Source organism: Strigops habroptila, chromosome 2 (assembly GCF_004027225.2).
Source record: "Strigops habroptila isolate Jane chromosome 2, bStrHab1.2.pri, whole genome shotgun sequence".
NCBI lineage: Eukaryota > Metazoa > Chordata > Aves > Psittaciformes > Psittacidae > Strigops > Strigops habroptila.
In genome coordinates, this window is record NC_044278.2 from 56,914,628 (window position 1) to 56,928,149 (window position 13,522).

The window sequence follows — 13,522 nt, forward strand, 5'->3', positions numbered from 1 at the left end:
ACAAACAACCTTAGGTGAATCACTAAATGTCATACATGCCATAGCAGTAAGAAGAGGATAACACCATTCTGCATTTGGGCAACACTAATTCTCCCCAGCATAATGGCGTAGTGAGCCATTAGAATAAAGAAGTCTTATGCCTCCTGCCATTTTAAATATTTTTTTTTTAATTTAATGTTCTGCTGATAAAGATAACAGATTTGACATACACAAGTGTGTATGTCACACCACAAGCTGGTCTCCTCCCAGTTTAGCTGAAACCTCAGTCCAGTCCCACTGAACGATCAGGCTGACTTGACTTACCCAGAGGAAGTTGTGCTGTGACTAGTAAGAAACACACCGAGCACTTTCTGCCCAGTTCTGCCTCCCAGTAAAACTCTTTCTTTCTGTTATTTGTTTCCTCCTGTTGTTTTTTTGGTTGGGTTTTTTGTTTGGTTTGTTTTGGTTTGGTTTTTTATCGATCCTGCCCCCTCCCTCCTGCCCCCATTGCACCTTCTTCTCTATGGTTCTTTAACTGTGCTTGTTGCCTTTCTTTATGACAAATTCAGATCTTGAGAGCAGTAAGTCAACCTCATGTGGATTTAATCCCATTATATTACGTATGAACTTGCTCTGATTTTATTGGCCGTTGTATGACACAGTCTTCCACGCTATTTCTCTTTCTTTCTGCCATTTCTCTATACATTTCCACAAGGTCACTGGCATAAGCACACCAGTACTATTCTTCATCTCCCTAAATAAGTGTTCTTCTACTCTTTTTCACTTCTCTTTCATTCTCACATGCACATCCTCTACTCTCTTCACTTCTCTCTTTTCCTTTCCCTCTCTTTCCTGCACACGGAATTTCCATTTGACCAGTCCTGTTCTCACCCCACCTCATGCCTACAAGCTTATTTTGATTTTACACTTAGCAAGTTCCTACATGACATTTCCATTCTGAAACCTCACTGAGAAAATCAGTATCATCTTGGTTCATATATTACCTACCTAGTGGCATTCGCCCTTTCACTTTTCTGGAATTCAGGGCAATTAGACCTTTTCCATCCTCTTCACATTTTAGTGCAGGTCCAGCAGCATCTCTATAGTCATTCTTCTCAGCAAAAGCATGGAATCTGTAAGACAAAATGAATTTTCATCAGTATGTAAATACATAAATACTTACCTAATTTTAACGAGATGTATGTCACACATGCAAGATCATAGTGGTGTACAACTTCAGAATTATCTGCTATCTATTCAAGATATCTAAACCTTCAACTACGACATTATTAATATTATCAAACCTTTTATACACATTTCATGAAGAACATCCTTTTATTTTGGTATCATTTACTCTAAGGCATCTTCCTTTTCAATCTCCTGGAAATCTGTTTTTGATAATGCTTTTAACATGATGAGCGAAAACGTCACTTGAGATGTCTGAGATGATACTAACACCTTTTTATCAGATTATCCTCTGAGTTGAAAGCCCAACAGGAACATTTATTTCATTATTGACATACAAATCAGGAAGTCAAGCAGACTTCATTTACCCTTGTCAAAACAGAAAAGTTCTCAGAACAGGAAAAAGGTGCATTTCTAAAGCAGAACTACACTAGAAACAGGCGCAAGCCATGAAAAGCCCATGAACTTGGCCATTCCTGTGGGAAAGCTGACTTAAACGTATTGACAATTATTGGGCAAATACCTACCAACAAGTTATTAATTTGCCTAATAAGTCTCTGCACCAAGGCTAGACTCATGTAAAAAGAAGGTTGTGAGAATCATATCAAACAAAACAATTTCTCTCAGCTCCTTGCCACAACCCTTCTTGCTTTGCTCTACCACACAAGAAACATTCACTTCCCCTTTATAAAGGAAGTAAAAACATTGCCAAAATAAAATGAAGGATGGTGACTGGCAATGTACCTGGTATCATGGAGGAACCACTGTTCTAAATGACCACCATCATTTTAGACACACGTCAGACCAGAGCAAACAACACTTTCCCGCCGTCCTGTTTTTTGGCAGATGCTCCATCTCTTAAAAGCTACTTCTAAACACAGATGGCTATAAAAGAGCTAAGCAGCTGCCATCTTACCAATTGCTCTGCTGTCATTTGGGAGATTCTACTGTTGGAGGTCTTCCCACTCTTGCACAAACAGCAGTGAAACAGAAAGCAGCCATTTCACGGCTCTCTAACTGTACTGTGGTTTCTGTTAAGCAAGCACCTCCTGACTTATACTGCCCACCTGCTATTCAGCATGAGTTTGGTATTGCGGGGGTTTTGTCTGCTCATTTATTTTGCTTATTTTGATATCAGAATCAAGAGTAAAGTTTTATTATCTCTTTCTACCGAAGGCTGATTCTCACCACATGGCTGATTCCCAGGATAAAATAGCCAACGAGCCACGTGGAGTATGTCAGTTTCCACCAACCGTACTAAATAGATGCTAGAGAGCATGGTACAGAACTGTATTTCCACACAACCAGGTCTAATGGATAACACCACATCAGTTTTCTGTTGTTCCAGGAACTGCCCATCAAAGGACAGGCAACATCTTTTCAGTACATGTCTGTATGGCACTTGATCCAACAAAAATCTAGAACTTTTGCTGGTGCCTGTGGATATTGTCAGAGTACAAAGCAATACAATAAAAAATTGTTTCAGTTTATGTTGTGACCCTTTCCCCTGAACAATTTTTCAGACTTCAAAAGAGGAGCAGATGACAGACCATTTACGGTATAAGAAAGGAATGGCCTTTCTGCAAGCCTGTGAGCACATGTATGGAGAGAAGCTGGTCTGTTCAAGTAGGTCCTGCATTTTAACCATATCTCTTGGACTATTTCCCCAGTTCGCCCAGATCACTTACTGAACTACTTTGTCTCATTTTCCTCATGAGTAGAACAGGGATTATATTAAGATGCCTTCCAATACTATTCCTAGCAGCAAAGCACTTCACAAGTATTGAAATCGTTACTGTGATTCTTCTTTGCCATACCTGCCAGAGGCCAAGCGGCTCAACTCTTTCAGAAAAAAAATTGTTTCATCTTCCCTTGCATTGAAAGATACAGTGTGGACCGGACAGGGGCCATCAGAAACCTTCTCAAGGAGGAGCTCCTTTGTATCCACTGGCACATCGCCCACAACAAAGTAATAAACAGCTTCAACCTGTCATTAAACAAAAAAAAAAAATTGGAAATTGGAAGACATTGCTTTACATAGATGCTTGGTACTTACTCAAGCACTGTCCTGTGCTGAGTACTGGTAGGAAATTTTGGTAGAACCGATGCATTGCGCTATAAGCTAAAGGAATGACAGGAAAAGCTATGTCTAGGGAAAAAAAGAGCTATTGTTATGGAGCAACTTCTGCTGATGAAGCCAGTTCTGAGCAATGAGTCATTTAGGACAGTTCTGTGAGTATGCAGCTTTTGCATAGGACTGAACCGGGTCTCCCCCAGCCTCTACCCCCTGTACAGTGAAGCTTGTACTTAAGTGAACTGCCAGTTATGAATGATAATGACTGTAGTTAGAAATAATTGAAGTTTGTTTCATGTTGAGCACCTGCCACAATTGACTCCTCCAGATTGCCTATTAGCCCAGCAATATCCAGAAAAAAATAGATGTCTCACTGTTGGACAGATTTTAATTTTTTTTTGTTCATATATGGACCCACCAGGTCCAACAAACCTCTTTTTTTCATCCAGACAATACTGAAATCTAAATACAATCTTTTTTGTTTCCTACCAAGAAATCAGTAATACGCTGCAAATGGAAAATGTTAATAAAATTTAGGAAGGAGATATTTAAAAAAGCAGTCATATAAAATATATCTGTTGCACAATCTGTTCCTCACCCAGTTCCTTTTTAATATCGGTTTCAGACATTGAGGTTCATCTGGATGAGATTCCACCACCATAGGGAACCAGAAGGAAACTCAGGCCAAATTTACTTTCTCCTTCAAACAATGTCTCAGAATGAGATTTGCAAAGGAGTTAGGATGATCTGTGAACATGAATGGATCTTAATGGCAGCAAAAATCAATGATTCTAGTCCACACACAGTAGGCCAAATTTTCCATTAAAATTTCTGCTGCTAAGGAACTGAAACAATGTGCACTGTAAGCAAATTTCATAAAATACCTCTTTATAACAAAAGTTTTAAGTGACTAGCTCAAATGATGGCATATATGTTTTATGCCTTGTGACTCTGCTATAACAAATAAACTTTCAGAAACAGAATTTCATTGTAGCAATTTCTGAGCATGCTTTGTCTTTTTGTCCTGGAAGAAACTCTAGCTACAACCTGGCTGATGAAAAAGGATTTGCATACCCCTACCATGGGTTAATGCTTAAGTAAATCTCTGTACCTACTATTTTGGATTTTAAAAGTAATTTTCTTCATGAACATTTTGGATACATAACAAAATTAAAATGGTTTCCCTGTCTTCAATAATGTTGGTACTAGCAATTTTCTCATAAACTTGAAGCCCTGAAGAACATATATGGCAAAGAAAGTGGAAGGGAATATGTCTTCTCTTTCCCTTAATGACTGACTATGTTATTCTGTGTACTCTAAAAAACAAAATAAACAAGTTTCTGCATTCAAAATGCAGCACATTTACATAAACAGACTATCAGTAAACATAGTATGCAGCTACACTTGGGGAAAAAGAAACTTTCCAAACGCCGTCATTAATATTTATCTTTGCAATATTCATCAGGGCAAATCACAGTAGCCAGTCTGGCACTGAATATTCTTGGATTTACTTGAGCCTTCTGAAAAGATGTATGAGCTTACCGCCTCATCACTCATGGCTTCCAGCAGAGCTTCAGCAGAGTTGGTATGGCTGGCAGCTGTCATATGGTCCAGCCTCCAGAGCCATGTAACAGCAGACTTTACAGTATGCTGAGACACAGGAGTAGATTTCTGTTGCCACTTCATAAGATCCTGAGCAGCCCTGAAAATAACCTTAACTATAAATCAGAAATAGCGACAATAATGCTGGCAGAGCAAAAGAGTGGAGCTCTGCTACTGCTACTATTCTTTTATATTATAAGTAATAATTATAGTAAACCACAGATATTAAATCTAGACTTGCCATAAAAGCAGTAGAGGAAAAATACTGCAATTTTAATAAGAATTTTTTTTTTGAGACGTGTGTTTCCAAAGTAAGGTTAAGAGAACTTAGGAGCACTTTAAAAACAGTTCCTAATTCATACCTCCCCTTCAAATAAAAACGCAATCAGTTTTTTAAAATACCTATGAAAAAAGCCCTTGGCTTCCACAGGTCTCTTTCAACAACTTGCTGTATGACCTTTGTGTCAGACCATTTTAACTGACATGCGTTTTTTGTAGTGGGGCTGATATTTATCTACCGATCAACATAAAACTTGTGATGCCAAGCTTTTTGGCATTTTAATTGATCAAGGGCCTTAGTCTTACTGGCAGTACAGAAGTGCAAAGTATATGAGTATGCACGCTTCTGCATTTGTACATAAAAAGACAGAAAGCAAATTAAAAAACAACTGGTTTCAGTAGCTGTGACATTCCATCAAGCACTATTTTGAAGAGTTTCCTGCAAATCCAAAGGACAAGTATGTTTTCCAAGATTCTTTTAAATTAATAAAACTTATATGCTACATTGTCCTTTGTCTCCCTCCTGCGAAAACAGACAAATCAATGAACTCAATTACTGTGCTTCAATTTTGACTTGGCTTTGCAGATTGTTTTTAAAGAAAATGTTTTATGTACTTCTCAAAAGCTATGGAAGTTATCTTCTACTTTTCAAATCTCAGCTGTATCACAAGCTAGAGAATTCAGATAGGGCACCAGAATCAAACGTGTAGGACAAAGCTTGGGTAAAACATCTTTAAGAATCATACTGTAGCTGCAAGTTATGATTGTGGAACCAATTTTAAAATTATATGACCTAATTTGTGCATTTTTTTCTCATAGTGACAAATTTCTATTCATCTATCCAAACCCAAGCTTATATGTTCAAACCTTTATGCATATATGAGAATTTCTGCAGAGATACATAAATTTTAATAGCTGCTTCTATTCTTCTATTTTAACTAAACCCAAATTCATCTACTCATGTTAGGGAACAAGCACTTGTCTTTTGTTATGGAAATCTAGTATTGTTTCCTAGTTCTGCTGCTGAGTTCGGTGACCATGGAAATCTATAGAAACACAAATGACTATGCCTGTGTTCATGGCACTTGTGGGAGTGTACATTTAGCTGTAAGGCAGAAACATGTAATGCCTATAGACACAAGAATGCCTAGGCAGTCAGTGGGACCTCACTGTTTCACTCTGTAATACTTAGATGCCTGAAGAGCGCTACTGCTATTGCAAAGTTCCCCTTATCATTCTGTTTTTCTGTGCTACATTTGTAGAAGGCATATATCAGTATTTAGGTTCTGTTAGCCTTTATCTGTTCTTCAGATAACAATGGTCTGCTGCTAAATGCAAGTAGCAAGCTTAGCATGACTGTGGGTGCAACTTGGTGGAAAATCTATAGATACACCATGACATGAATCAGAACAATTTCCACTACAGAAAGTGTATTATACAAACACATGTCGATATGATATGTGACTCCTTTTTATTCTCCAGCAAAGGACAGACATGGACTCCTTTGTTTAGCCTCGAGAGAGAAGGCTCTGGGGAGACCTTAATGCGGCCCTTCAGTACCTGAAGGGCACTTGTAAGAAAGATGGGATCAGACTTTTTAGCAGGGCCTGTTGCAATAGGACAAGGGGTGATGGTTTTAAACCAAAAGAGGGGAGATTTAGATTAGAGATAAGGAAGAAATTTTTTTACAGTGAGGGTGGTGAAACACTAGAACAGGCTGTCCAGAGAGGTGGTAGATGCCCTATCCCTGGAAACATTCAAGGTCAGGTTGGATGGGGCTCTGAGCAACCTGATCTAGCTGAAGATGTCCCTGTTCATTGCAGGGGTGTTGGACTAGATGGCATTAAAGGTCCCTTCCAACCCAAACCGTTCTATGATTCTTTGATTCTATGATTCTTTCTGCTTACCGAATGAGGTTGAATTTGGCAATTTGGGTCACCTGTTCCATGAGTACCATAGAAAGTGCATCCCGACATAGATCAAATTCAGCTGGAGCCACAGTGCCAAAATCCAAAACAATGACAATGCACCGTTCTTGAATCACTCCAAATATCTGTCGACTCTCACTGGTTAACCATTCCATTCGCTGCTTATATAGCTCAATAGCTCCCATTAGACAATCCACAAAATGAAGAATCAGTTCTTTTTTGGCTGTCAGCTTTATTTAAATAAGGGAGAGAAGGAAATTGAACATCAAAACAAGTAATACAAATGCAGCCCCAAGCTTAGCACAGCTGCAATGGCTGGTTTGCAAGTGCCAGATATGCCAGCCAAGGTAGCATTGAAAACAGCCCATTTTTCTTCCACTATTTCAAGAGCAAATACTTGACAAATGCATCTAAGCTATAAAGAAAAGACCCTGCATTTTGTCCTAATTGCTTTTCATAATCTTTTTATATGAGCATGGGACAGTGCCAGTGGGTTGTCTGACTTGTCTGTCTCAAGACTGGAGTAATTAGAATGAGCTGAAAACAGGCTAGGATGTAAAAAGGGTTGCAGAGCAGATGGGCGAACAAACAAGGACACAGAAACTTTGTACCTTCTTAGACTACATTTTTGACTGGCTCTTAAAATTTTGTACGGCAATACAAGGGAGTGCATGGTTTGGTTCTGGGGCATTTCAATCTCCATCTTTCCTTCGGCATTTGAAAGGAAAATGTAAAATGTTTCCTGTTTGTACTATTATTTCACTAACAATGCCCAGCATTACAGATTAACTGTTTGTGGGTAAGTGCTTAGGCAAATTTAGTTCAGGCAACTGCAATCAACAACTAAAGCTTCCCACACCGCATCAATAAAATGAGAAAAACCTAGATTCAATATTCAAATTAAAATCAGCAGACTCTCCCTACGGATATATGTATACACGTTCCCGATGCGAAAGGATCTATGGGTTTAAAAATTCACCATAGGTTCCAGCAAAAACATACCCCCAATACATCTGACTCATGTAAGCTCATTTATCAGCTACCTTCTACCTCTAATCACCTTTCTGGGACTAAGTGCAAAACCTTTGAGATACAAATGTTTTTAAACAAGAACATTTCTCAGGGAGAAGATATTTTGTGTGTCAGTCTGCACAGTTCTTCCTCTCATCTGTATTTTTCTCTGTTCTTTAATGTCAGCTAGGGCCCTGTAATGTGCCTCCCAGATACAGAGTCTCAGGCTGTCTGCCAAAGGAATGTAGTAGGCCTGGGAAGGAGCACTTAGAAAATCCAGTTTCCTCCTATGACAGCCAGATTCATACAAAGAAGCTTCTTGCACTACACAGATAAAACTCCATCTTAAAATAAAGCCATTTTCTTACACCACCCCTTCACTTAGTTGACCACTCCAGATTCCCATTTCTCTGAAGGCTGGAAAACTTCTGACCATCCAGCCTAAATTTATTCATGGCAGTTCATACTCATCTACTCTTGGACTGGCATGCCTTTTAGCATAGAAAACTATAGCTTTCTCCTATCCCTGTAATTTGCCTTTCTGTAGGCATTCAAGGGCAATAATGCTACCCTTTTGTCAGTCTTCTTCAGTCTCACTTACATAAGTCAACATCAAACAAGCACTCTTATGAGATCAGCACTCCACTGCAGTTTATCTTACTAGCTCTTTTCCAGTACCTGTTCTGGTTTGAATTGCTTCTTCTCAATCTATGGTAACTGTATAAAATACTGCACACAACATCCTAAATGAAATCTCACCAGATCTTGTATAATGGCATTGTTACCTTAACGCTACCAGAAATGTCTTTCCTACTGCTCTCAACATATCCTAAGATTAAATGACATTATGTAGATATTTCATGTGGAATTAATGGGAAAAAATGAGGGGGAAAGGCTCCCTGAAATAGTTCTTTTCCCATTTTTAATCCTTGTGCCTCAGAAGTTACTCAAGTTATCAGAAAAAAGTGTGAACACATTTGCTATTGTAAAATCCTTTATGAATTAACTCTCTCCCCTCCTGGCTCACATGCGTATCTCTTCAATCAGAATCCACCCTCTCAACAATGGGGCCGCCGGCAGCTGTTGCTAAGACATTCCTTAGAACATGAGCCTGGGCAGAGATCCAGCTAGCTGTCTCTATAGAGTAGGCTGAGCCTTTTGTGACCCACTGGCACTAAGCAAAGCAGCACTTTGCATCGGCAATGACAGCACATTATGTCTTCTTATTTCAGCATCCCCATTTGTTTTATTGACTACGATTTTATTTTTTTTTAACTTGGACGAGCATCTTAAGTGTTCCTTCTTTCAAGACAGGGTAAATGTTGCTTGGAAACTGCAGTCTTGTCTGGAAAGATTTACTGCAATGCTGCACTAAGGCAAGAGCATAGATTTTGCAAGGAAAAAAAGAAAAAAGATAACTAGCTTCTCTACCACTGATTGTTATCACTAGCAGCTTGACAAAACAGAAAAAATGAACAAAAGATAAAGTTCTCACAAACAATATAAGTATTTCGTGCCATAGGGAGACATTTTAGTCACATCGTTCTCCTGCAGGGATAATAACTTGAAAGCGCACAGGAAAGTTACCATAAGTAAGTCACACTTACATTATACACGCTGCCATCTTGTGCTTCCTTGTATTGAGGAAACAGACCATCTGCATACCGAGAAGCCACAAGTTTCCCCAGGATGGTCACATAATCTACAGTAAAGGTTACAAAAGATCAAGTTGCTAATCTTAAGGATTACTTCAAACAGATATTTTTCAGGTTAATGTGCATACCATCCATGTCTGAGGCACATGCATCTGTACTGAACTCTTGACATTAAGAAACTTGAGAGAAATTCTAATTATATCTTTGTTTTACAATTTTTTCTGGCTATGTCTATGATGGCCTGGGCACCCAGTCTTTGCTTTGGCTGTACTGTAGGTATACCTACCCCAAGTTCTGCTAGTGGACATCTCTCATGGATAGACCTCTCAGTCCTACATTTTAACCTTGTCTCCAGTTCTTGTCTTCTGGATGTGGCTCTAAGACCTATACTGTGGCCTTGTCTCCAGTCTTGTCTCTGGCTCCATCTCCTGCTGCTCCTGGCTGCTCTCCCTGACTGGACCCTAGACATGGTTCATCAGCTCAACCCACCTGTAACTGTCTGTGGACACTGCTAGCAGCACCCTGCTCTGCCTGCAGTGCTTAGATGGTCAGGGAGGGCACTGCCTGGCCTGCAGTCCCCTTTGGCTTGTGCCTCATTTTTCCCCCATGGAGCAGCCCTGCTCTTGCTGCTCCCTGCCAGTTTAGTCAGAAGTGGGGAAAAAAACACATTTAATCATTTATAGGCCAGAAAGCTACATGGAAATTCAATAAATGAAACATCTAGGCAATTACACTTCTGTATTATCCATTTACCTCACAACAGGACTTGCAAATATTTGTCCATCAAACAAAATACAAAATCTGGTACAGATAATGCTGTTCTCTTACACAACTAAATGGGTGCAGAAGTGAACGCAACTAAGGAAAAGGTTGCACTCTGCTCTTTCAGTAGCTAGAAATCTTCTACAGGATCTCCACTGATAGGAAAACATTAGGGGTGGGAATATTTAACGCCACAAAGCAGTTCTTCTGTACAGCACGCTGCCCTGCTAAGCTGGTACACTCTGCTCCTAAAATTATGCTGTAACTACATTAACCCTGCTCAACAGCTTCTTCTTCATCCACAACATGCAGGATTTCAGGATCTGCACTGTTGATCTTTGAATGCCCCATGGACACAAACCAGGCAAAATCTTAAATTATGCAACCTAGAACAATTGCAGTACATTACAATCCCTACTTCTCGGGCAGCAAGCTGTTCAAATAAAAGAATATCTTACCATGCTCTGCAAAGCACTATTATGGCAGTGGTTAATAATTATTAGCAAACTCTTCCTCTCCAGCTGTCAGATAACTGCAAAGGAACATTTTTCCATAGCCTGACTCTGCATGAAAAGCAGCCTGAATTCTAATGAAATTTAACTGCTTCCTCAATGCTGGCTCCCTGGAAATAATATACTGTTCCCAAGCAGGTTGGCTAGCCCTTATGATGTCTAGTTGATCACAGATTATGGCACAGCATACATTACATTTGCTCTGTAAAAATGGACAGAGATGTTATGGTGCACTATTTGCAGAAAAAAGCCTAACAGCCTCAGCAGCATGAGTTATTTCCCAGCAATAGCAAAATTGGAGATGATCTGAACTGGAGCTTAGGGCAAAGCAACGCTATGGTTGAGTAAGAAAAGCTCTTCTCAGATCCTAAGTCCTTCTCAGATCAAAAGGAAATGCAGTTCCTCAGTTCTATGAAGTGGCAATGCCAGCAACTGTGGATACAGCTTCCCTTCCTGCCATTTTCATAAGAAAAGAGACAAAGTGAAAATTTCTGCTGTATATGATAGGATGAAAAATGAGCATGACCCTACAAACTGTTCAAAGTCAGGGGTTTTATTATTATTCTATTACTGATTTGTCCTATACCTTTCCTGTGCTGGAATCCAATCTGTGACAAAATCTGGGATAGGGACAGTTTGTTTCTTTTGAGCCCATGAAGTTGAAGCCATTTAGAAGATGAAACAAGGGGTTGTACATCCATGTCCCACTGACTCACAGCCAGTCTCCTTTCCTTCTCTTTTGATTTCTGCTTGTGGGCCTCATGGGAATCTTCAGCATCTTGCCTGTGCCTTGAATCAAAAGCGTCTGTTGTAAAGAGAAACAAGGGAAACACAACATTTATACTTTAACCAAAAGATTCACCTGAATTACCTCCTTTCTTTATCTGTATTCCATGGTACACATGTACATACATACACACATGTAGCTCACCTCTCGTTTCCTTTTGTTATACTGAACAATGTTCTTAATCCAGAAAGCTGCTCAAAGTCCTACATGTCTGCTTGCTGTTACATCTTTACCTTCCATCTATTAAAGAAAATGTCTCTTCTATGCTGAAATCCAAGCCCTGAAATCTAAGTCCAGTTTGCCAAATGGCAATTCTTCCAGCTGCTAAGACATCTCTCCACAGTCTTAGGAATCAGAACTTATAATAGGCATTCAAAGATTGCCAGACCATCACTACACACACATTAGAAGCATTATGCAATAAACAAGGATTTCTTAACAACTACATGTTGAACTACCATAAACAACAGCAGTGCCCACAGCAGATCCTGACTTTGTTGCAAGGTTGGTGAACTCCCTCTCCTCACATCATTTACCTCGAATGTAAATGATGGTTCTGGCAGTATCTGCTCCAGGCTGTGATGGATCATGTGCATGCACAGGAAATCATGGACATGAAAGTCCAGTTTCATTTTAAGTTCTACAGAACAACATAGATACTTCAGCACCGATGTATAGTTAGCTGGGCTAGCTCCACTTGCAACTGGCAGCAGAAGCAGCCGAGAGCCCAGAGTGGCTGAGGCAGAAATGGAAGCAATGACAACAGTAATGCCTCTGTTTTTCAGCACAGAGGTTCTAGAAGGTCTTTGGTATTTCCTGTTCATTCCCAAAATACTCTGCATTAGCTAAGCTGACTCTAGTTGATTGAATACCCTTGCTGTATCTTAGTTTACTTTCTGTGGACTTTTTAAATTTCTGTGCATTTTCCTCAGCATCAACATTATCTGGAGTATCCCAGTCCTCTATTGCCCATACACTGTAAGATGGCTGTAAATGTACGGCATGGATCAAACTGGTCAAAATACAAAGAATGGTACTTCTACCTTTCATGACTAAAAAATAACCTTCAGCCTAGATTGGATTATGATCAGAACTCTCTGCTAAGATCAAATATTACAACAACTGACCTGGTTACAAAGGTTCATTAGATAGACTGTTCCTCAGTTAATAATACATAAAGGAAATGAGTCTATATCTTCAGAAACCATCTTTCAGTGACAGCAGGCTTCTATATGGTGCAGTCTGGCACCAGCTCTTTCACAGCCATCAGTCCTGCAAGCAGGGTGCGGGGCTGGCATGCCTGTAGAGGTTGGCATTTTACCAGCCTTCCTCCTCTGCTCAGTACAGAAGCAGTAGTGACAGATGTTAACTCTAGAGAGACAGGTGAAGGTTTGCAGCTGTTTGAGCTCTGTGCATAGTCAGGCACTGTTTATAGTCACTTGAACAGCCATTCCCAGTTTCCTCCTCCAAAAACGCAGAAAGGCCTGTGCAGCACCCCATATACAGCACAGGTGTGGCACGGCTTCAGAATGGCTTGTACACAGCCAGCAGCTTGCACACCACAGTGCTGCAAACAAAACTGAAAGTTATCCAGGAAAACGTGGCATCTATGCAGAAATAGTTCTGAAATACTCACAGTCACTCCAAGCGAGCCTCTTACATGGATTGCCAGTCATGATAGATCTCTTGATTGGCAGCTCCTCTTTTCTTTCTTCTTAAAAACCTGAGGAATTATTATGTTTTAAAAA

The 13,522-nt window shown here is 39.8% G+C and overlaps 1 protein-coding gene across 1 annotated transcript in view; it reads right to left on the minus strand.

Annotated features, from left to right (window-relative positions):
• The window catches only part of VWA3B (von Willebrand factor A domain containing 3B), a 68,518-nt gene extending 55,018 nt beyond the window's left edge, over positions 1–13,500 (minus strand). The window contains exons 1-7 of the mRNA XM_030477523.1: positions 13,411–13,500; positions 11,574–11,792; positions 9,666–9,760; positions 7,027–7,277; positions 4,781–4,940; positions 2,982–3,151; positions 988–1,112 (exon numbers count right to left, since the gene is read on the minus strand). Coding sequence (XP_030333383.1) covers positions 988–1,112; positions 2,982–3,151; positions 4,781–4,940; positions 7,027–7,277; positions 9,666–9,760; positions 11,574–11,792; positions 13,411–13,450 — 1,060 coding nt within the window. The 5' untranslated portion in view covers positions 13,451–13,500. The remainder of the gene's footprint in view (positions 1–987; positions 1,113–2,981; positions 3,152–4,780; positions 4,941–7,026; positions 7,278–9,665; positions 9,761–11,573; positions 11,793–13,410) is intronic.
• Between the last annotated feature and the right edge of the window lie 22 nt (positions 13,501–13,522).